The sequence below is a fragment of the Pseudophryne corroboree genome, chromosome 5 (assembly GCF_028390025.1).
Source record: "Pseudophryne corroboree isolate aPseCor3 chromosome 5, aPseCor3.hap2, whole genome shotgun sequence".
Taxonomy (NCBI): Eukaryota; Metazoa; Chordata; class Amphibia; order Anura; family Myobatrachidae; genus Pseudophryne; species Pseudophryne corroboree.
The window spans coordinates 603760612-603786123 of NC_086448.1; the positions used below are offsets into that span (position 1 = coordinate 603760612).

General features: G+C 46.5%; 1 protein-coding gene across 2 annotated transcripts; it reads right to left on the reverse strand.

Annotated features, from left to right (window-relative positions):
- Nucleotides 1-473: 473 nt before the first annotated feature.
- TUBB6 (tubulin beta 6 class V) lies at nt 474-25512 on the reverse strand. 2 transcript variants are annotated; one of them, XM_063923433.1, is made up of 4 exons: nt 25184-25512; nt 21288-21396; nt 9771-9881; nt 474-1814 (listed from the first exon to the last, which is right to left on the reverse strand). In XM_063923433.1, the coding sequence occupies exons 1-4, from the start codon at nt 25238-25240 to the stop codon at nt 751-753; spliced, it is 1341 nt and encodes a 446-aa protein (XP_063779503.1). In that variant the 5' UTR covers nt 25241-25512; the 3' UTR covers nt 474-750. The 2 variants fall into 2 exon arrangements, with proteins under 2 accessions (XP_063779503.1, XP_063779504.1); XM_063923434.1 differs by lacking the exon at nt 21288-21396 and having other exon boundaries at nt 25184-25503.

Below are 25512 nucleotides of genomic sequence, written 5' to 3' on the forward strand. Positions count from 1 at the left end.
AGGGTCATAGGGGGAGGAGCCAGTGCACACCAGCTAGTCCTAAAGCTTTTACTTTGTGCCCAGTCTCCTGCGGAGCCGCTATTCCCATGGTCCTTTCGGAGTCCCCAGCATCCACTACGGACTATGAGAAATAGAATTATCGGTAAGTAAATTCTTATTTTTTCTGAAGCAGGAGTGTAGTGTTTTATGTTTACTGTAAAGCCATTACAATAGTGTATGTCTGGGAATGGCAAGGAGCAGTGATCACACCAGACAGAAAACCTGTAAAACTTCCTTTGGGTTCAGATGTGGTGGGGTCAACACAATATATAAGCTTGCATTGATGCTATTGGGGTATGATAACGGCTATTTTTCCTATGAAGACGGACAGGTTTATAGAATTGGTATTGCATTTGACTCAAAATGCAAAAACAATTTGTATCAGTATGTTTTGTAGAATGTTGTTAATTACACACACTTGCCAACTGTGATTTTTTTTTATTTTTTTATTAAACCAGATCACTTATGCAAAGCTCATCAGTGTATATGCATTAAATACAGAAGGTAATAAAACGTAGCTTAACCTTTCTGAATGTAGCGTTAAGCTACAGTGCCAATTGTGTTCCCTGATCAGGAAAACTTGGCCACGTAAATATTTCTGTTCACCAATTCTAATGCTACAACACTTTAATCAGCCTCCTTCACAGTTAATGGTTACTAGGCAAATATACTATTGTGTTTTAGAAGATCAATATTATAGGTAATTGTGTTTCATTCATGGATTTCTTCTTCATCTTCTTCAAATGTCTCGTCACCATCATTGGCTGTAGCCTCTTGATACTGTTGGTATTCTGACACCAGGTCGTTCATGTTGCTTTCAGCCTCTGTGAACTCCATCTCGTCCATCCCTTCCCCAGTAAACCAGTGTAGGAAAGCCTTTCTTCTGAACATAGCAGAAAACTGTTCTGAGATTCTCTTAAATATTTCCTGAATGGCTGTGCTATTGCCAATGAATGTGGATGCCATTTTCAGACCCCTTGGTGCAATGTCGCACACTGCCACCTTGACATTATTGGGGATCCACTCTACAAAGTAGCTGCTGTTTTTGTTTTGGACTGCTAGCATCTGCTCATCTACTTCCTTCATAGACATTGGACCTCTGAAGACTGTAGCCACAGTTAAATAACGTCCATGACGTGGATCACAGGCTGCCATCATGTTCTTTGCATCAAACATCTGCTGGGTAAGTTCAGGCACAGTGAGCGCTCTGTATTGTTGGCTTCCCCTCGCAGTTAGTGGTGCAAACCCAGGCATGAAGAAATGAAGACGTGGGAACGGTACCATGTTCACAGCTAGCTTTCGAAGATCCGCATTTAGTTGGCCTGGAAACCGCAGTGAAGTGGTTACTCCACTCATTGTAGAAGATACTAGGTGGTTGAGATCTCCATAGGTAGGTGTGGTGAGTTTCAAGGTACGGAAGCAAATATCATACAAAGCTTCATTGTCAATACAGTACGTTTCATCTGTGTTTTCAACTAATTGGTGAACAGACAAGGTGGCATTGTACGGCTCTACAACTGTGTCAGAAACTTTAGGTGAGGGCATGACACTGAATGTGTTCATTATCCTGTCTGGATACTCTTCTCTTATTTTACTTATGAGTAGTGTGCCCATACCAGAACCTGTCCCCCCTCCGAGAGAGTGAGTAAGTTGGAATCCTTGGAGACAGTCACAATGTTCACATTCCTTTCTGACTATATCCAGCACTGAATCCACCAGCTCTGCACCTTCTGTGTAATGTCCCTTTGCCCAGTTGTTCCCTGCTCCAGTTTGTCCTGCAACCAAAATAAAGTTTCTTAGACAAATTATCAGTTTTTAGAAAAATTATACACTAATTGTGGAATGCACAATGAGATTTTCCAGAATTGGGAGACTGGCTATGGTGATGACCCCCCCCCCCCCCCCCCCCCCCTCCTCCTCTCTTTCCCCATTGGCTGTTATCTGCCTGATGCATTTACACAGAGAAAATGCTATAACCAGTATACACAAGTAGGCTGTTACCCATAATGCCACATGAAGATAAAATAAGAAAATGTTTTGCTTAATAACGGTGCTATCCAAACACCCGCTGCCCATGGGTGTTTTGTACTACCATGACATGTTTGTTTCCCCCCTGGAGATGGTTTGCATTTTTCCTGAACAGGAAAGGGGATGTTATCTAATGTCGGTTTATAGCTATACACTAGAACACCAGTCGGCATCATCACGATGATACAGAATGAAATATTTTATACTAACTGCACAACTTTTGTGCAGAAGAAAAAAGAATGGAGATGCTGCATCCACAAAGCCAGCTAGGTTCCTCTACTGGTACATATTGATAGGATTGCCACAAAAACATTATACATTTTAACCTATTGCATATGGTAGGAATAGAACAGATGTAGGGTAGGGGTATGGGGAGTGAAATATCAACTGAACAAGTAGTAGAACGTAAACCTGCATAAATCCATACTCTGAGAGCTAGTATATTAATACAGTGGATTTAATATACAGCTCGCTTAGTATGGATTTATGCAGGTATGCGAATATGTGCCTGGATCCTGGACATGTATGAAACTAGAGCGCTAAGGGTTAATCCCTGCAACAACTTTAAATACCCTATCAATGGAGAGCACCACCTATTTATAGCATGACCGTATGTATGAGGTTCATTCCTGAGGAAGTGACACATTGGATGAACCTCATACACCCATCTATTGTTACAGGATCCGGAAACATGTGAAATCGGAAGCTGCCGTCTTGCGTTCCAGACTGTGTTCCAAACAGCCGGGACGATATGGAGCAGCTCTGGGTGGCGAATGACCACCACGATCTGGAAACCACAGCTGTGAGAAACCGGACCACTAAGGGTGGGAGAAGGGACACTGGTACTTCACACAGCTTAATATCTCAAGGGACAGAGTGAGTGCCCCACTGAATTATATGAGGAAAGCACAGAGATCAGTGTAAAATCACCATTATTCTGCCGTGGGTACCTATACTTAAGCACACCTGTGAAAAAATGGCCTGACATACTATATACTACCTACACCATTGAATAACTGTCTGTATCTGAGGGGCCTATTATGCTACATAGAGCACCCACCAGTACATGCTGTTATAACTACCTGTTTAGGTGAGACCATTATTCATCCTTGAACTAGAAGGTTGATTTACTGTATGAATTTTGTCATTTTTTATTTTTTATACATGTTTTTTTGTATGCACATACTGCTCCAATATTTACCATTCCTATTTTTTATGTCTGTACTAAAGCTAATGTGCCATATATTATAAACCACATAAAAGGTACACCTCTCTGGATCAGTATTAACTTTATACAGATATGACCATATTAGAGGCCGAGCAGTGCATATGTTATATATTAATTTTGTTTTACCACTTGTTAAGTTGATATATCACTCTCCGTACCCCTATCCTACTATATTACTATCCTACCCTACATCTGTTCTGTTCCTACCATATGCGACAGGATTACGATAAAAACATACATTTTGATCATGTTGATGATGACTGAGGTTTATGTGGCTGTATAAAGATCAGTTTTCAATGTATCTCTATGCAGACATTTAGCATGCTATGCAGAGTTCCATGCATCTCGTACTGCAACGCAATATAATCATTTAAATGTGGAAACACATCTTATATACGGTATATGATTGATCTCTGTATGAGGCTAATTGTGTTTATTTCAAGTCTAGAAGGACCTTCACATATTATTGTATGCATCAAAGGCCCCTCTCTGAGGTTCTGTGACCAGATCTATTTATAAAACTTCCCTAAGGAGTATTTTAAAGCAGTTGGGAACTTATCACTGCAACTTATACTAGAACTATAACGGAGTGCGCACTTATGGCATTTTCATTGTAGAGCTCTGACTTGCGCATAGATATGCTTACTATCCTGACTGCTATGTGCCATGAAATGTCGACAAGTTACATTTCTTTTTCATCCACTAGGGGTCACTGGAGTACTCTTGGGATATGGACGGTGTTAGCAAGGACTGGGCACTGAATATTCAAATTTCAGTAACTCTCCTCCCCTCCGTACTCCCAGAATACCTCAGTGTTTTTTCGGTGCTCACATGGAAAGAAGCACAAAGCGTGGAGCTCCTCCACATATTCTATTTTTATTTTTTATATATTTACAATACTTTCCCAGCTTACACAAAAGCTATGGGTCCAGGATTACAGAAGCTGCTGCATGCAGCTCTTGGCGTGTCGGGCCTCACAAAGGAGCCCCCTCACAGCCACAAGCAGCTCAGCTAACTTCTGCTGAGACTGCAGAAAGGACTGAACGGAGCTTGCTGGAAGAAGCCCCGTCAGAGCCGAAGTACATCAGCTACCTTCAGCTGAGAACGGAGCTTGCTGTAGAAGCCCCGTCAGAGCACAGGAACAAGGTATTTATGACCGGGACGGTCAGCTCACGCTGCCGCCCCGCCGCGTGGTGGGACTGCTCTGTACATCGCCCCAGGCATCCCGCTGCTCCGTCCCCGCCACTGCTGTTGTCAGCTCCCCGCCGCCACTCCCCTGTTCCCGGCCGTCGCTCCGAGGGACGCGCTGGACGGCCGCTGCAAGCGCCGTTCTCAGCGCTCCCTGCCTGTAATGCAATCAGACCGCGGACAGCGTTCAGTGCTGCCGCGGTCTGTTCCTGTAACGGCCGGAGGCTTAGGGGAAGGTAACTGCTCAGACCGCGGACAGCGTTCACTGCTGCCGCGGTCTGTCTCAATAACGGCCGGCAGCTCAGCACTGCCAGCGCTCCCTGCAGGGGTAGCAGGGGGGGTGGGGGGGGGGGGGGGGGGGGAGATGCCGGCGCCTATGATCACTCAGACCGTGGACAGTGCACACTGCTGCCGCGGTCTGTCCCTGTGAAACAGCCCTCTTAACTAGTGGGCTCATGCTGGGCAGTCAGGAGTTTCCCTGTCCCTATTACATGTAGCGCAGCTGCGGGGGGGGGGGGGGGGGGGGGGGGGGAGAGAGATTATGCCACAGCAGCAGCAATAGATCTATACTAAAAAAGGGCTGCATTGTGTTATCTATGCATTCGTGTAGCATTTGTTATATCATACAAGGTGTTATACCATAGAAAATGTATATAAAATACTGTATATATGGTCATGTAAGGAAATATGCTATATGTTCTTCTACTATAAGCACATGGATGGAGGCCATTTTAATCATACTTTCTGTTTCTTTTCCAGAACGTTCCTGTCCTACAACACTGCTCCACCGGATGGCGCAGGGGTGTTGGTAGGAATTTTTGGATCAGGTTTCTTATGGTCTGGCCACGTGCACCGCACTTTGACCATATACACATTTTCGCAATTTTACTGAGGTGGAATTGGTCTGTCTTTGTCTATTTATTTGTCTGGTTACATAATAAGTAAGTCACCAGCAAAGACGGGGAAGTTGTTTCACTGCAATGTCTGTACCAGTGGGTTCCCGGTGAGATCTACCACATGCACAGTATATTTTATACTCCCATTTCATCTCCTATTTTGCAAAGATAGTTCTCATTTGCCTTATAAATTCCCAGTTTCTGCTATGTTGCAATCCTGACGATTCTATGCCAGGCCTAACTGCGCAAAATGAATGTGAGAAGGGTGAATAGACCAGCAGTCAGATAGTGTGGGTGCGTCAGACTGAAGAGGCTCTGACAATTTATAAGGTGGTCTTTACTAGACCACAGATCTCCAGCGTGTTTCTTATTTTTTTTTCGGAATCTCTAAATAATATGTTAATAGGATCCTGATACACAGGTTTCTAAACCTCGCCGATTTCAGACTAGTTACCGTCTACAAAGTCAGTGACATCTCCATGGGAGCTATGCTAGAGTCGCTATATACAGCAGCAGGGGTGTTGCTTCGACCGTGTTTGGTTGGCATTTGGGTAACTACGGCGTTGCTTGTCTGTATAACAGGACTCAGGTCCGTCCTATAAAACGTCCACCTTATGCTTCTCGCTAATTAAATCTGCGAAGCTGCTGATTATCTATGTACAGCTTCTACGGACGTCTGCCTAGTCAGTTCTCGCATTTCAGCGTCATTCGTGGTGGCACGACAAGTGCTCTGGCTGCGTCCTTAGCAGGCGGAGGCAAAGGTCGAGAGTAGAATATGCGAAGGTTGTTTGGTCCAAATTTGGACAAAGGTATACTCTGGACCAGTGTTTGAATCCTTTAGACCTCAGCCCTTTTGAGGCCGTGGTAGACAAACAGCCACGCCTGGTAGGCGAGGTCGAGGACGTGGTTTTCAACAAACCAACACCAGCGTCTGGACGCTAAGGTCACCGGCAAGCTAGTGGCAGGACGGGCTCCCAGCCATCTCGGTTCTCCAGTTGTGGGAGCACGCCTTCAGATGTTTCATTTGGCGTGGTTCCAGACATCCACAGATCCGCAATTTAGTGTTAAAAGATAAGAGTTCGACTGTCTACCGCCTCTGCGGTTTTTCAAGACAGGACTGCCTGTGTCGGACACCAAGAGGGCGGTTCGGTAAATTGCCATTCACTCTCTGCTGGATTCAGCAGTTTTGATTCCGGTCCCTGTACACCAACAAGGTCAGGGTTATTATTCCAGTCTGTTTGTGGTACCAAAGCCGGATGGCTCGGTCAGGCCAATATTGAATACTTACTACAGATTCAAGATGGAATCTCTGCAGACAGTACTTGCAGGTTTAGAGCCACAGGAAATTCATGATTGCGCTGGATCTCGAGGATGCGTATTTACACATTACGATTTGCCCACCTCATCAGAGGTTCTTGCGTTTTGCGATACGGCAGTTCCATTATCCGTTTCAGGCTCTACCGTTTGCCCTCTCGTCGGCGCTTAGGGTATTCACCAAAGTGATGTCTGTTATGATGGCTCATCTCATATCCCTGGAAGTGATAATAGTTCCGTATTTAGACGATTTGCTCATCAAAGCTCCGTCTCACCAAATGCGCCTGCAACACGTGTTGCTAACGTACAATGTGCTGGTTCAGCACGGTTGGATTGTCATCTTCAAGAACTCACATCGGATTCCGTCTCAACGACTTCAATTCCTAGGGATGATTCTCGATACGGTAGATCGAAGAATTTGCCTACCAGAACAGACAGTACAGACTATTCGTCATCTGGTACGATTAGTGCTCAAGCCTCGGTACATTTGTGCATTCGCCTGTTAGGCACAATGGTGGCGACTTTCAAAGCGCTTCTGTTCGGAAGATTTCACTCACGTCCTTTTCAACTGCATGTGCTCGCACAGTGGTCGGGCTCGTATCTGCAGATTCACTAGAGGTGAGGTTGTCTCCACGGGCCAGAGTTTCTGTACTCTGGTGGCTCCAAGTACACAATCTAACCGCAGGAAATCGGTTCAGCGTCTGGAATTGGATAGTTCTAACCACAGACGCGAGTCTCAGAGGTTGGGGAGCTGTAGTTCAAAATTGTCAGCTCCAGGGTCTCTGGGCGGATCAAGAAAGATTGCGGTCTATAAATGTCCTAGAACTCCGGCCAATTTACATTGCGCTACGACAAGTAGTGCACATGCTTCGGTCTCAGACTGTCCAAGTGCAGTCAGACAACGCAACGGCGGTCGCGTACATCAACAAACAAGGAGGAATGAGAAGCCGCATGGCATGCGGGAAGTAGCTCGAATCCTCAATTGGGCCGCCCATCACCAAGTGATATTGTCGGTAGTGGTCATTCCGATAATGGACAACTGGGAGGCGGATTATCTCAGCCATCGGGATTTTCATCCAGGAGAATGGGCATTAAATCCAGAAGGGTTTCACATGTTGGTCCAGAGGTGGGGTTACCCTCAAGTGGACCTGATGGCATCTCGCCATAATCATCAAACGCCCCAGTATGTGTCCAGAACGCGAGATCCAAAGGCAGTGGCAAGGGATGCTCTCACTATTGCGTGGCCGTACAGCCTCGTGTATCTGTTGCCACCGTTTCCGCTGCTCCCTCTGTTGCTAAAACGGATTTCCGCTGCTCCCTCTGTTGCTAAAACGGATCAAACGAGAGTCTGCCACAGTCATACTAGTGGCGCCTCATTGACCTCGGAGAGCTTGGTTCTCGGATCTTCACGGGCTACTCGCAGACTATCCTTGCCCGCTTCTGCTACGTCCGGCCTTGTTACAACAGGGTCCATTCCTTTACCCCGATTTAGCGCAAATGCGTTTGACGGGGTGGCTGTTGAGACCGCCCTCTTAAGAAGAGAGGGCATTCCACTATCGGATATAGTAGCCATGTTACGTGCTAGAAATCCAGTTACGACAGCTCATTATTACAGAATTTGGCGTGCCTATATAGGTTGGTGTGAAGCTCGGAAGTTTCCGACATCATCTTTCAAGTTATCCCGTCTTTTGTTATTTCTACAGACGGGCTTAGATGGAGGACTGCGTTTATCTACACTAAAGGTGCAGGTATCGGCTTTGTCAATTTGCTTTCAAAGACGATTGGCTCTATTGCCGCCTGTACACACCTGTCTGCAAGGTGTCCTCAGAGTACAGCCTCCATTCATTCCACCTACAGCGCCATGGGACTTGAATATGGTTTTAGATTTTGTACAGTCTTCGTACTTTGAACCCTTACATCAAGTGGATATTAAGTTTCTCACTTGGAAAACGATTTTTCTCCTAGCCTTAGCTTCGGCAAGGCGTGTTTCAGATTTCGGTGCATTGGCATGCAAGCCACTGTTTTTAGTGTTTCATGATGACAGAGCGGAGCTTCGGACGAATTCCGCTTTCTGGCCAAAGGTAGTGTCATCTTTTCACATCAATCAATCAACCAATAGTAGTTCCTGTGTTAACAGGACATTCTGGAACTTTGGATGTGGTACACGCATTACGCGTTTATGTATCCCGAACGTCTTCAGTTTGTAAGATGGATACGTTGTTTGTTCTCTATGATGCTGCCAAAATGGGTTGGCCAGCTTTTAAGCAGACCTTATCCAGATGGATTATACTGACCATACGTCAGGCTTACCTTCATGCTAGGTTACAGCCGCCTACATCAGTAACATTCCACACGTTCTGTGGAAACTTCATGGGCAGCTGGTCGTGGGGCTTCTACGACGCAGCATTGCCGTGCGGCTACATAGTCATCAGTGCACACGTTTGTACGCTTTACAATTTTGATACGTTTGCGGCATCAGCATCTAGCTTTGGCCGCCTAGTGTTACAGGTGCCAAAGCTTTGGTACGTCCCAAGAGTACTCCAGTGACCCCTAGTGGATGAAAAAGAAAACAGGATTTTGGTACTTACCAGGTAAATCCTTTTCTTTGAATCCATAGGGGGCACTGGACGCCCACCTAGAGCAGTTTTACCTGGTTGTGGTAAGTTCAGTGGATCTTATGGTAACACATTCTCACCGATTTATCGGTTATAGTGTCAACTGGTTAGTTGTCAGTTACGTTATGTGTCAACTTTATTGTTGTCCGTTATGTTATAATGTATAACATATAATGTATAACCTATAGGTAATTCTCCATTGTTCATCCTCTCTATCCTGTTCGCCTCAGGAAAAAACACTGAGGTATTCTGGGAGTATGGAGGGGAGGAGAGTTACTGAAATTTGAATATTCAGTGCCCAGTCCTTGCTAACACCGTCCATATCCCAAGAGTACTCCAGTGCCCCCTATGGATTCAAAGAAAAGGATTTACCTGGTAAGTACCAAAATCCTATTTTTTGCATCTTCTGGATAGTGTGATTATGTGTATTTGTTGTCTAATTACACAAACATTTATACTTACCAAAAATAAAGTTGTCTGGTCTAAAGAGCTGTCCAAATGGGCCAGATCTGACACTATCCATGGTGCCTGGCTCCAGGTCCACCAGAACTGCCCTGGGAACATATTTCTGAGCTGTAAAGAAGACAAGGTGAGAAATTCTCCATGATTACATCTCAAAAGGACTAAAAAATTAATCTACAAACACATAGTTCATGATCTGGAATAGGAATAATCCACGTTGTTTAGTGCGTTCCTTATTATATGAGCTGGCTACAGGACCTGTGCTTAGGGAAGGGACTAATACACTGATGTATCCTCTAATCTTACGTCTACCATGGTCTCACAAAGATCTACTTCCTATCATTACCTCTGTGTGCATTTTAAAGTTTAATATCAGGATGGCGGCATCTCAGAATAAGGAAAATCAATTCTGCACTTCCACTTTAATCTGCATGTGGAGTACATACAGTGTATGACATGAAATGTAAAGCTACAAGACTCGTCTGTTATTACTGATTTTCAATTCCTGAAGCCTGACTGGTTGCAAAAGAATAATGGTGGAAAGGAATTGGAGCTGCCAATAACAACAACAGCTGGAAGTAACCCTGACACATTATGACAGCACATGGAGCCGGGTTAGTATAGACGAGCTACCATAAAATAAGTTTTTTTAATGTAAGTAATCTACCATATTGTTTATAGACTGCCAGGTAATGGACTCTGTATTATACAGGTACATTGGCCACCAATTTGCAATATATAAACCAATTAACTATTGTGCTTAAAATACACTTCTTCTCTCTCTAGGGGGGGGGAGTTCAGAAGTTGCCCATAGCAACCTAATCAGCTTCTAGCTATCATTTATCAAGTATATTCTATGGGGTCAATTCAATGCAAATTAAATAGCGCCAGGAGGGATCAATTCAGCGCGATATTATGCTGTAGTTGAGGATTTCTTCTCGCACCCCTCCTGGGGTGTGAGCAGAAATCCGACAAAACATGTCGCAATGCTGTTTTCTGCCATTGGCACGTCAGAAACAGAATCGCATTCGGCACAGGTCGGAGAATGCCTGTTCTTGCGACTAAACACCATGTTTAAGGTACAAGAACAGGAAATCTCCGACTTAACATTGTGCTGAATTGAATAGCTTCGGGAGCTTCCTCCTGGCGCTATTCAATTCACGTTTAATTAAATTGACCCCTATAATATGATAGCTAGAAGTTGAATGATTTCTATGCTAACTTGACCTTTCCTCTTTAGAAGACTAGCTGGATAATAAAAATTAAAACTTAAAATATTATCCTAGGCTTATAAAAATAATAAATACAAAAAAGGTTTAAAAGTGTTATTTTCCACACAAAGCTTTTTTTTAATGCCTGTTCCTTTTTTAAGCATTTTTGTCTGTTACTTTGTGATGAAATATAGTATGTGCACAGACCCCAGCAAAAACAGTTCCATTTTTAGACTTGAAACTTACATTTCATGCATACCAATGTTCTGTTTATATGTGGCAGGCGAGATCTGTTTTATTAGCAGGTCTGTAAAATATTCAAACACACCATATATCTGCTGTAGGCATCTTTTTCTATTGTGTAACAGTGATGTGACCACTGTCTACAACTTAGAAAGTGTTTCTACACAGGCTGATATAAGGAACATATTTATTACAGGTTTATGCTGTACAGTCCTGCAGAATGACAAAACCAATGCCACCTACATGGAAATGGGGTAACCATTCAGATGGATTGGTATCGGAATCCCGATGCTTGGGTTGCCGGCGGTCAGAAGACTGACAGCGGCATCCCAACTAGGTAAGTATGCAATTCCTACCACTCTAACAATAACCCTCCCTACCGGCAGCCTAACCCTAACCCCTTAGTGCCTAACCCTCCTCTAGTGACTAAACCTAAACCCCTCCCCTTCATACTTACGATCGGGATGCCGACGGTCTGGTTTCCACCGTCGGAATTGTGATTGATGTCGGGATCCCGACATCAGTCTTCTGGCCAATGTCGGGTTCCGGCGTAGGTATTCTGACTGCCAGCATCCCGACCGCCCATATGCTATCCATATCCCATTCGGACTATGTTAAAGCCACAATGATATATTATAACGTAATATTATTTCTTTCATCTTAGTTTTTTTTATTGTAGTATTGTATCTTACAGGATACTTTTCGTATACATGAATGTCTGTAAAAATATAATTTAATGGCTGTGCTCTTCTTTTTAGTATGTACAAGTACATTGCATATATACACAATTCCAAAATAATTATTTCTATACAACACAACCAGAAAACTAGTACAGTCTACTACCAGGAATATTGCTTAGCCAAGAAAAATCAATCACATCTTTTTTTAATAGACCAAATGTAGTAAAACAATATTATATGTATTCCTAGAGAAAGAGTAAGGCTGAGTCCACACATAGCAGCCAAGCGGGTCCCGTTCAGCGGGACCACGGGACCTGCTTGGCCGCAAGGAGACTGCACATGGGTCGCCTATGTAGGTGCCCACACACGTGCAGCAGTCCCGCCGCCGCCGGTTATAATTCAGTGTATGTGTTCACACAGTGCGGCTGAAATCCTGTGTGTCACTGGTCGGATCCTGTTCTGCGGCATCCTGCAGAACAGGATCCGTGTGCACACAGAACCCCCCTCCCGGCCAAGCGGGTCCCATTCAACGGCAACTATGTGTGGCCCCAGCCTAAGGCAATAGAAGTTTCAGCTTAAGCCTAGAATCACCATATACCTCTTACATCAGGTGCTGAAAGATACTGGTCAAGACTGTTTAACTGAAACATTTAAGCACAGTAGTTAGGTTCCCATGGAGCGGATGAGGTAGGAAAGAAGCCCAGAAATCAGAGCTCAGTGTTAAGGGCCCTACACACTGATAGATCCCCCCCGTCACCCGACTCCATAGCAGTGCAGGCAAATATGGACGATCTCGTCCATATTGGCCTGCATGCACAAGCGACGGGCAGTGCCGTTTCTTGCGGCGGGCGAGCCATGCAACCGCACGGGGCGCCCGCCGCAGCACTTCCTGAGCACTTTCAAACCCCCCTCCCCTCTCCTCCCGAGTGCCCAGCTCGGGGGGCGGGATTTCGCGGAATGACGCTTTTGCGTTGTGACGTCACGACACAATCGTGTCATTCCGCGAAACCCAGCCCCAGAGCTGGGCACTCGGGAGAGCCAAGACGGCCAGCGCTGCGCAGACGAGGGAGAGGCGGCTGAAAAGCGGGAAGAACCGCTTCAAATGTAAGTCAGCCCCTCTCCCTCTCTCTCTCTCTCCCTCCCCCTCCCCCCCACCACCACCTGTCGTACTGTGTAAAATGGGGACACTTGTCTGCCGGAATGTGTAAAATAGGGACACTTGTCTGCCGGAATGTGTAAAATGGGGACACCTGTCTGCCGGAATGTGTAAAATGGGGACACCTGTCTGCCAGAATGTGTAAAATGGGGACACTTGCCTGCCGGAATGTGTAAAATAGGGACACCTGCCTGCCGGAATGTGTAAAATGGGGACACCTGTCTGCCGCAATGTGTAAAATGGGGACACGTGCCTGCCGCAATGTGTAAAATGGGGACACGTGCCTGCCGCAATGTGTAAAATGGGGACACGTGCCTGCCGCAATGTGTAAAATGGGGACACTTTCCTGCCGCAATGTGTAAAATGGGGGCATGTGCCTGCCGCAATGTGTAAAATGGGGACACTTGCCTACCGTGCAGTGTAAAATGGGGACACTTGCCTACCGTGCAGTGTAAAATGGGGACACTTGCCTACCGTGCAGTGCAAAATGGGGACACTTGCCTGCCGTGCTGTGTAAAATGGGGACACTTGCCTGCCGTGCTGTGTAAAATGGGGACACTTGCCTGCCGTGCTGTGTAAAATGGGATCGCGTGCCTGCTGTAATGTGTAAAATGAGGACTTTTTTTTTTTTTTTTATCGTGTGGTGGCCGTGATGAGATCAGATGAGGCCACACCCATCTTAACAAAGCCACGCCCATTTACTCGAGGTCACGCCCCCTTGCCGGGAGCGCGCACGACGAAGGCTCGCGCATACTTTTCCTCTTTATATCTATGGGGGCGGGGGCGCATTTTTAAATCTCGCACTGGGAGCCAAATTGGCTAGAAACGGCCCTGGCGACAGGGCACCAGCGAGGAATGAGCGCGGGGCCGCGCATCGTTCATCGCTGGTGCCTCCACACTGAAAGATATGAACGGTATCTCGTTCATATCTTTCAGTATTATCTGCCAGTGTGTAGAGCCAGGAGGAGTGCAGCCAATGTAAATAATAATGCTGAAACACACACACACACACACACACACACACACACACACACACACACGTGTCAGAAAACATTTTTGGAAAAAGCCTCTAATAATGGAGATACTGGTGCTCACAGTATACTTGGACAGCAGTTAACAAATGTGTAAAAAAGTCTGATAACTAGATCATATCTGTTATATATACACATTCTGGGGGCTTTCACTGACCAGACACAAATATTACTAAGAACATTTGTGTTTAGAGATCTGTATGATTCATTCATAATTATGTTGCAAGTGTCTAAAGTGCTAGATTGTGCCTGCATGTAGGTCTATTGCTATGGGCATACACATGGAGAGATCTGTGCTTAACTTCTAAGCTGTGTGTACCCCCCTATACATATCTGTTGTAGATCCTCTTTCTAGCACCCCTTACACACATGCAGCAATATCCCATGGTTTTGCATGTGAACCCAACACAGGATTATGCTATGTGGCTCTTTAACAGGGTTAGGCTGGGACCCAGGAAATTGGTAGCTTGCTAGACCTGGCAGATTCCCGGGTCACATGTGTGAAGGGGGTATTTGTGCAGTCTTTGATTGGGCTGTAGCAAATAATACAATCCTTCCCTTCCCTAATCATCCAGGAAAAACTCCATGGCTTGCCTCAGGTTTCTATGCTAATAGACCCAGATAACATGCTAGGCAGCCAGCTCAGCCTGCTAATACAGGCCTGACCAACCTGTGGCTATCCAGCTGTTGTGAAACTACACATCCCAGCATGCCCTGCCAGGTTCAGCATTCCCTAATAGCAAAGGTGTGGCAGGGCATGATGGGACTTGTAGTTTCACAACAGCTGGAGAGCCACAGGTTGGCCAGGCCTGTGCTAATAGGTCACTGCCATCCTGCTACACATCAATACTAACATCCCTGGCAAGGGGCAGACAGGGGGAAGGGGGGCAGACAGCTGCTCAATATGCTCTGTATGCTATAAGCTGTTCCTCGCCTGTGCGAACCATGTGGAGGGGAAACATTTCCTGTACCCTGTCCAGGTCATGTTTAGTTAATCATAGAATGTATGCCACAATCTGGGATCAACATAATCACTATTACGATGCACACCAGCACATATTGGGGGTTATTCAGATTTCTCTAACGTCCTAGTGGATGCTGGGGACTCCGAAAGGACCATGGGGAATAGCGGCTCCGCAGGAGACTGGGCACAAAGTAAAAGCTTTAGGACTAGCTGGTGTGCACTGGCTCCTCCCCCTATGACCCTCCTCCAAGCCTTAGTTAAGATTTTGTGCCCGAACGAGAAGGGTGCAATCTAGGTGGCTCTCCTGAGCTGCTTAGAGTAAAAGTTTAAATAGGTTTTTTTATTTTCAGTGAGACCTGCTGGCAACAGGCTCACTGCATCGAGGGACTAAGGGGAGAAGAAGCGAACTCACCCGCGTGCAGAGTGGATTGGGCTTCTTAGGCTACTGGACATTAGCTCCAGAGGGACGATCACAGGCCCAGTCATGGATGGGTCCCGGAGCCGCGCCGCCGGCCCCCTTCCAGAGCCAGAAGAGTGAAGAGGTCCGGAAAATCGGCGGCAGAAGACGTCCTGTCTTCAATAAGGTAGCGCACAGCACCGCAACTCCGGTCACTGAGGGTGCAGGGCGCTGGGGGGGGGCGCCCTGGGACGCAATGAAAATACCTTAAATGGCTAAAAATACATCACATATAGCTCCTGGGCTATATGGATGTATTTAACCTCTGCCAGTTTTCCACAAAAAAGCGGGAGAAAGGCCGCCGAAAAAGGGGCGGAGCCTATCTCCTCAGCACACAAGCGCCATTTTTTCCTCACAGCTCCGTTGGAGGAAGGCTCCCTGACTCTCCCCTGCAGTCCTTCACTACAGAAACAGGGTAAAACAAGAGAGGGGGGGCACTAAATTGGCATATTAATATATACAGCAGCTATATTAGGGAAAAACACTTATATAAGGTTATCCCTGTATATATATAGCGCTCTGGTGTGTGCTGGCAAACTCTCCCTCTGTCTCCCCAAAGGGCTAGTGGGGTCCTGTCCTCTGTCAGAGCATTCCCTGTGTGTGTGTGCTGTGTGTCGGTACGCTGTGTCGACATGTATGAGGAGGAAAATGGTGTGGAGGCGGAGCAATTGCCTGTGTTAGTGATGTCACCCCCTAGGGAGTCGACACCTGACTGGATGGTCTTATGGAAAGAATTACGTGATAGTGTCGGCACTTTACAAAAGACTGTTGACGACATGAGACAGCCGGCAAATCAGTTAATACCTGTACAGGCGTCTCAAACACCGTCAGGGGCTATAAAACGCCCGTTACCTCAGGTCGATACAGACACTGATACGGACACTGACTCCAGTGTCGACGGTGAGGAAACAAACGTATTTTCCAGTAGGGCCACACGTTACATGATCACGGCAATGAAGGAGGTTTTGAACATTTCTGATACTACAAGTACCACAAAAAAAGGGTATTATGTGGGGTGTGAAAAAACTACCCGTAGTTTTTCCTGAATCAGATGAATTAAATGAGGTGTGTGATGAAGCGTGGGTTTCCCCCGATAAAAAACTGCTAATTTCTAAAAAATTATTGGCATTATACCCTTTCCCGCCAGAGGTTAGGGCGCGTTGGGAAACACCCCCTAGCGTAGATAAGGCGCTCACACGCTTATCAAAACAAGTGGCGTTACCGTCTCCTGATACGGCCGCCCTCAAGGAACCAGCTGATAGGAAGCTGGAAAATATCCTTAAAAGTATATACACACATACTGGTATTATACTGCGACCAGCAATCGCCTCAGCCTGGATGTGCAGTGCTGGGGTGGCTTGGTCGGATTCCCTGACTGAAAATATTGATACCCTGGACAGGGACAATATATTATTGACTATAGAGCATTTAAAGGATGCATTTCTATATATGCGAGATGCACAGAGGGATATTTGCACTCTGGCATCAAGAGTAAGTGCGATGTCCATTTCTGCCAGAAGAGGATTATGGACGCGACAGTGGTCAGGGGATGCGGATTCCAAACGGCATATGGAAGTATTGCCGTATAAAGGGGAGGAGTTATTTGGGGTCGGTCTATCGGACCTGGTGGCCACGGCAACGGCTGGAAAATCCACCTTTTTACCCCAAGTCACCTCGCAGCAGAAAAAGATTCCGTCTTTTCAGGCTCAGTCCTTTCGTCCCCATAAGGGCAAGCGGGCAAAAGGCCACTCATATCTGCCCCGGGGCAGAGGAAGGGGAAAAAGACTGCAGCAAACAGCCTCTTCCCACGAACAGAAGCCCTCCCCCGCTTCTGCCAAGTCCTCAGCATGACGCTGGGGCCTTACAAGCGGACTCAGGCACGGTGGGGGCCCGTCTCAAGAATTTCAGCGCGCAATGGGCTCACTCGCAAGTGGACCCCTGGATCCTGCAGGTAGTATCTCAGGGGTACAAATTGGAATTCGAGACGTCTCCCCCTCGCCGGTTCCTGAAGTCTGCTTTACCAACGTCTCCCCCCGACAGGGAGGCTGTATTGGAAGCCATTCACAAGCTGTATTCCCAGCAGGTGATAATCAAGGTACCCCTCCTACAACAGGGAAAGGGGTATTATTCCACGCTGTTTGTGGTACCGAAGCCGGACGGCTCGGTGAGACCCATTTTAAATCTGAAATCCTTGAACACTTACATAAAAAGGTTCAAGTTCAAGATGGAGTCACTCAGAGCAGTGATAGCGAACCTGGAAGAAGGGGACTTTATGGTGTCTCTGGACATCAAGGATGCTTACCTCCATGTCCCAATTTGCCCTTCTCACCAAGGGTACCTCAGGTTTGTGGTACAGAACTGTCACTATCAGTTTCAGACGCTGCCGTTTGGATTGTCCACGGCACCCCGGGTCTTTACCAAGGTAATGGCCGAAATGATGATTCTTCTTCGAAGAAAAGGCGTCTTAATTATCCCTTACTTGGACGATCTCCTGATAAGGGCAAGGTCCAGAGAACAGTTAGAGGTCGGAGTAGCACTATCTCAAGTAGTACTACGACAGCACGGATGGATTCTAAATATTCCAAAATCGCAGCTGATTCCGACGACACATCTGCTGTTCCTAGGGATGATTCTGGACACAGTACAGAAAAAGGTGTTTCTCCCGGAGGAGAAAGCCAAGGAGTTATCCGACCTAGTCAGGAACCTCCTAAGACCAGGCCAAGTGTCAGTACATCAATGCACAAGGGTCCTGGGAAAGATGGTGGCTTCTTACGAAGCGATTCCATTCGGCAGATTCCACGCAAGAACTTTTCAGTGGGATCTGCTGGACAAATGGTCCGGATCGCATCTTCAAATGCATCAGCGGATAACCCTGTCTCCAAGGACAAGGGTGTCTCTCCTGTGGTGGTTACAGAGTGCTCATCTCCTAGAGGGCCGCAGATTCGGCATTCAGGATTGGGTCCTGGTGACCATGGATGCCAGCCTGAGAGGCTGGGGAGCAGTCACACAGGGAAGAAATTTCCAGGGCTTGTGGTCAAGCATGGAAACGTCACTTCACATAAATATCCTGGAACTAAGGGCCATTTACAATGCCCTAAGTCAGGCAAGACCTCTGCTTCAGGGTCAGCCGGTGTTGATCCAGTCGGACAACATCACGGCAGTCGCCCACGTAAACAGACAGGGCGGCACAAGAAGCAGGAGGGCAATGATGGAAGTGGCAAGGATTCTTCGCTGGGCGGAGAATCATGTGATAGCACTGTCAGCAGTGTTCATTCCGGGAGTGGACAACTGGGAAGCAGACTTCCTCAGCAGACACGATCTTCACCCGGGGGAGTGGGGACTTCACCCAGAAGTCTTCCACATGATTGTGAACCGTTGGGAAAAACCAAAGGTGGACATGATGGCGTCCCGCCTCAACAAAAAACTGGACAGATATTGCGCCAGGTCAAGGGACCCTCAGGCAATAGCTGTGGACGCTCTGGTAACACCGTGGGTGTACCAGTCAGTGTATGTGTTCCCTCCTCTTCCTCTCATACCAAAAGTACTGAGAATCATAAGAAGGAGAGGAGTAAAGACTATACTCGTGGCTCCGGATTGGCCAAGAAGGACTTGGTACCCGGAAATTCAAGAGATGCTCACGGAAGACCCGTGGCCTCTACCTCTAAGAAAGGACCTGCTCCAGCAGGGACCATGTCTGTTCCAAGACTTACCGCGGCTGCGTTTGACGGCATGGCGGTTGAACGCCGGATCCTGAAGGAAAAAGGCATTCCGGATGAAGTCATCCCTACCCTGATCAAAGCCAGGAAGGATGTAACCATACAACATTATCACCGTATTTGGCGTAAATATGTTGCGTGGTGCGAGGCCAGGAAGGCCCCTATAGAGGAATTTCAACTGGGTCGTTTCCTGCATTTCCTGCAAACAGGACTGTCTATGGGCCTCAAATTAGGGTCCATTAAGGTTCAAATTTCGGCCCTGTCAATATTCTTCCAAAAAGAACTGGCTTCTGTTCCTGAAGTTCAGACGTTTATCAAGGGAGTACTGCATATACAGCCTCCTTTTGTGCCTCCAGTGGCACCTTGGGATCTCAATGTAGTTTTGGGATTCCTAAAATCACATTGGTTTGAACCACTCACCACTGTGGACTTAAAATATCTCACATGGAAAGTGGTAATGCTGTTAGCCCTGGCTTCAGCCAGGCGTGTCTCAGAATTGGCGGCTTTATCCTATAAAAGCCCTTACCTAATTTTTCATACGGACAGGGCAGAATTGAGGACTCGTCCTCAATTTCTACCTAAGGTGGTTTCAGCATTTCACTTAAACCAGCCTATTGTGGTGCCTGCGGCTACTAGGGACTTGGAGGATTCCAAGTTGCTGGACGTAGTCAGGGCCCTGAAAATATATGTTTCCAGGACGGCTGGAGTCAGGAAATCTGATTCGCTGTTTATCCTGTATGCACCCAACAAGCTGGGTGCTCCTGCTTCTAAGCAGACGATTGCTCGTTGGATTTGTAGTACAATTCAGCTTGCACATTCTGTGGCAGGCCTGCCACAGCCAAAATCTGTAAAAGCCCATTCCACACGGAAAGTGGGCTCATCTTGGGCGGCTGCCCGAGGGGTCTCGGCTTTACAACTTTGCCGAGCAGCTACTTGGTCAGGGGCAAACACGTTTGCTAAATTCTACAAATTTGATACCCTGGCTGAGGAGGACCTGGAGTTCTCTCATTCGGTGCTGCAGAGTCATCCGCACTCTCCCGCCCGTTTGGGAACTTTGGTATAATCCCCATGGTCCTTTCGGAGTCCCCAGCATCCACTAGGACGTTAGAGAAAATAAGAATTTACTTACTGATAATTCTATTTCTCATAGTCCGTAGTGGATGCTGGGCGCCCATCCCAAGTGCGGATTGTCTGCATTACTTGTACATAGTTATTGTTACAAAAATCGGGTTATTGTTGTTGTGAGCCATCTTTTCAGAGGCTCCTTCTGTTATCATGCTGTTAACTGGGTTCAGATCACAAGTTGTACGGTGTGATTGGTGTGGCTGGTATGAGTCTTACCCGGGATTCAAAATCCTTCCTTATTGTGTACGCTCGTCCGGGCACAGTATCCTAACTGAGGCTTGGAGGAGGGTCATAGGGGGAGGAGCCAGTGCACACCAGCTAGTCCTAAAGCTTTTACTTTGTGCCCAGTCTCCTGCGGAGCCGCTATTCCCCATGGTCCTTTCGGAGTCCCCAGCATCCACTACGGACTATGAGAACTAGAATTATCGGTAAGTAAATTCTTATTGTTTTTGAAGGTGCAACATTATGTGTAGTGTAGTGATTACCTGTACTTTGAGCAAGCAGGGATTGCCTCTGCAATGGGCGACTTTCAAGGAGCCCGATGGTGGGTGAGAGATCTGAGGCTGCGTCCTAGCACACAGGTTGGATCACTACTGCAGCAGAAGGCGTCTGTTTGTAATAGGTGCCTCCTGCTGCATCACCATACAGTGCTATCACTGCTGCTTCCAAGTAAGTGACAGCACCTCCATCCACATATGTATCAGACCCATTGGGGGAGATTCAAATGTTTGAAAAGTCAGTTGGGAGTCTGTTTTTTCCCATCTGATAGACAGGAAAAAACAGACACCCAACCGACTTTTCAAACATTTGAATTCCCCCCATTATGTCTATATTAAAGATGCATTAACAGAAGTTGTTTGGAAAATGATGTAGATAGAAGTAATAAAAGCAGTCCATATCGGGACTATCCCCGATTCCCTGGTGATGCACTCACAGGATGATTCATTGTAGTACACGTTAATCCTCTCAAGCTGTAGAGCTGAATCACCGACATAGCTTCCTGCTGGATCAATGCCATGCTCATCACTGATCACTTCCCAAAACTTGGAAGGAAGAACAATAAGAACAGAGAGAAAGGAAACAGCCATGTTAGTGCACGAAGAGACAATTTCTAGATTACTTTTCCAATAAGTTTACGTCCTTTGGGAAGCAAGAAATACTATCAATAGGATTTATTAATAAAATAAAAACCATAACATGGAGAAGGAATTTACCAATGTTGGGTGTAATATGTATTCTTTAGGTGTTCCAGTAGTTAGATCATCAATGAATAGGTCAACAGTCGATAGGTACAACAGGTCGACAGATGAAAGGTCAACGGTGCTTAAGATTGACAGGTACAAAAGGTCAACACATTCAAAAAGTCTACAGAGAAATGGCGAACACCTATTTTTTTAGGGTTAATAAAAACTTGTCCACTTTTTTTTTTTTTAACCTGTTGACCTTAAGCAATGTCAACTTTTCATCTGTCGATCTTTTCACTGTCGACCTAGTGTCGCTCTTTAAATCGACACCCTTCTTTAGGTACATCAGCTGCTGTATCAGTGCTCTTTGGCAAAAATGTATACATGTTAAATGAAGGGAGCAGTGTAATTGGCATACATAAATCAGGTAATAAAATAAATTAAGGTATACATTTATTAATGTTAACTAATTAATCAGACTGAGGGTCAGTTCCAGCTGTCCTTAGTCATCGTTAGACTCCAGTCATCCTAATCAGGGTGACTAATGTGACATATGAGAAAACATATAATTCCTCCTGTTTCTCACCTACAAAACACAACTATAAATAAACAACTAGACCATATACAAATACCGGTAGCACAGAAGCCCCTGCCAGGGTCCGATCACAACCAACTTAATAGATTCAATTATTCATAAGTATATATATTGGAAAATGAATGTATTGTAAACACGCTATCTTTCAGGAAGGGAACAGTAATTGCAGTCATATGAGGTGTGTCAGTGTCTCTTTGTACATCACACACCCACTTGTTCATCGTTTTTGCAGTTCCCCACAGTGAAATGTACAGCATGAAAACACAGCTAGGGACCAGATGTACTAAGCCAGGGGTGGGGAACCTTTGGCCTTCCAGCTGTTATTGAACTACACATACCAGCATGCCTTGCTACAGTTTCGCTATTTGGCCATGCTAAAACTGTTGCAGGGCATGCTGGGATATGTAGTTCAACAACAGCTGGAGGATTGCAGGTTCCCCACCCATGTACTAAGCCTAGGAAAGTGATAAATTTCACGGTGATAAAATGTATCACTTTTCAAGGCTTAGCACATATGGCCCCTAGAGATGGACCAAGCATTGTAATCTGCATTATAGTAAATATGTACATCGGAGGCAGATGGTTAGCAGTACTTTCTCCATGATATTGCAGGTATTCAATGGTTGCCAGCCATCTGATGCAGACTTCTGATGCCCAAATGGTGTCCACAGCTCAGCTAATGCGTGCACCCTGTGCTGCCACAGCCCAACCCCCTGAGCGCATACCGTGCTAAGGCTGTGTCCGTTAGGGTGGGACAGCCATAACTGGGATGCTACTTTACCACTCCGAACGTCCTAAGGACGCTTGGAGAGGATGAATAGCCTGCAGGATGTGTGGCTGGAATGTCCAAAGGACACACTGGCGGGCACTGCACCAGTGAAGCGGGGTGCCGAATGGCAGCCTAGTAGCAATATGCAGAGGCAGTGAGAGTGCTGCTACGGTAGCGTCTAGTTACCCTTCGTGGAGAGGACCTTTCCCATAAGCCCCTGGGTCCATGTTACAATCTATTTGGAATACAGGTTGAGTATCCCATATCCAAAATGCTTGGGTGCTTGGGACCAGAGGTATTTTGGATATCGGATTTTTCCGTATTTTGGAATAATTGCATACTATAATGAGATATCATGGTGTCGGGACCTAAGTCTAAGCACAGAATGCATTTATGTTTCATATACACCTTATACACACAGCCTGAAGGTCATTTAATACAATATTTTTAATAAGTTTGTGTATTAAACAAAGTTTGTATACATTGAGCCATCAAAAAACAAAGGTTTCACTATCTCACTCTCACTCAAAAAAGTCCGTATTTCGGAATATTCCGTATTTCGGAATATTTGGATAAGGGATAGTCAACCTGTAGTAACCTGTGGCAACAGAGCCCGAAGCATGGTGAGCGTCCAATGGTGCATAGATAAAACAAAATAGCCTCAAACTAACTGAGAATGGATAAAACATTTAGGTGCTGTAAGGGCGGAAGTTATCTACTGCCCTCTTGTGCTGTCACTTCCTGGTCCTGATCACGAAGTGAACATAGACACAACCGTGCCACCCCCAAGGCACTCCACCACGTGCGACGGCACAGACTGTACCGCCCTCCTTACACATGCGCAAAGTTCTGAAAGCTTCACCGCATGCACACAGTAAAACCATGGTTGGTTCTATATCGGAGGGGCTGAAGGGACCTTGTGACGTATTGAGGGGAGGAGCTACGTCACCAGGGGGAGGAGCTACGGGTGAACAGGGTACCCGAAAAGTACCCTCGCGGGCTCGCTTCGCTCGCCACGCTTCGGGCACGGTGGCTCGCTCCGCTCCGCTCACCACCTAATTACTAAAGGTAATAGTTGGTGGCGTGGATAGTAGAGGAACTATCCCGCTGGCCTAGCTCCTCCCCCTTGCGTCGTAACTCCTCCCCCTTACGGAAAAGGTCCCTTAGCCCACTTGATTCTAGCATCTACCGTAAAACCATTGATGGTAATATCATGGAATGGTTGCAAAGTAATGTCAGAAAATGTCCATCCTTAGTACAGCCTGGCTAGAAATACATTATAACCAGAAAAGAGACATCATAAAGTCATCTATAATCTGCCATCTGGTCATTTAATGGTAGCACAGACAAATGTGGTGGCCTAAACAGTGTTGTTAGTGTGAGGTGGGTGCACAGCAGCTGGTGGCATTCCTGGCATAGCAGTAGCACCCAGGACACTCCCTTCTCTGAATGCTGCTGGATGGAGACATTGTGGGGGCTTTTCGGGATTCCAGGAGGATGAGAGAGACATTTGCTTGTAATAAGCACACTGCTGAAACACTTCCTGATACTAAATGTCATCTCTATACAGACAGATAACCCTAAACTTACCCTAAGTAACACTTGAAATGCCTAGTGTTACATACATCTATCTCCAAGCCGGTATCCTTAGGTTCCCATATGCGTATTTGCTAAGTGCTTCAATCCCCCCTCACATGGTCACTTACAGCCTCTTCCACATACTGTATACTTTATTTACGGAAGGGGTATATTACAAATTGCCACATTGTGACAACGACACTTCATCCCTTACCCTACCTGTATGTGTACATGTGTACAATGAATGTCTGTAATACAAATGTACAAAGAAAACAGAAAACATGGCATGAGCCAGGGTGCAGCGATAATACTGTGGCACTAATGATGATACATTGGAATGTAAGCGGAGCTTCTGTTCCAGGGAGACTCGCCGCCAGCGCCTGAGCCTTGTAAGGACACCGTTCAGGGCCAGCATGCTGCATGTCAGGGGCAGGACACTTACTTTTGGCTTAAAAAATGAGAGCTCGGCGCTGCTGACACACCCAGCACTGATTTACTCCAGAGAGAGCTCCTGCTCCCTGTACAGCGCCGTGCCGGGTATAGCGCGAGTCACTACTACACTCACTGTACAGCGCCGCACATAAGTTTCATCAGGACTTCTGTGTATAAACCGAATTTATCCACTCAGACACACAGGTCACGGTGTTACGCCACGCTCTCATTATGTGAAGTGTACAATCACTATCGCACGGTGTATACTGTACCTTGGTGCCGATCTGATTGCCGCACTGGCCGGCCTGGATGTGCACGATCTCCCTCATGTCTCCGGCTGGCGCCTGCTCTAGTCCGCGGGGCTGCTCGGAAGGTGTGTGCTGATGAGTGTGTACTGTGTAAGTGGGTGATGAGTTCTCACTCAGTAGTCGTGTGCCCGACCCTCCCCGCCTGCTGCACTACTCCCACCAGCCACACACATAGCCTGGGGACTGCCTATTGGGCTGGATCACAGCAGGGGCTATGGAATGGCCCCTGGCAAAGTCAGAGCAATGGGTGGGGACGGAGGCGGGCAGCGGGGGTCTCTGGCATAAGGATCCCG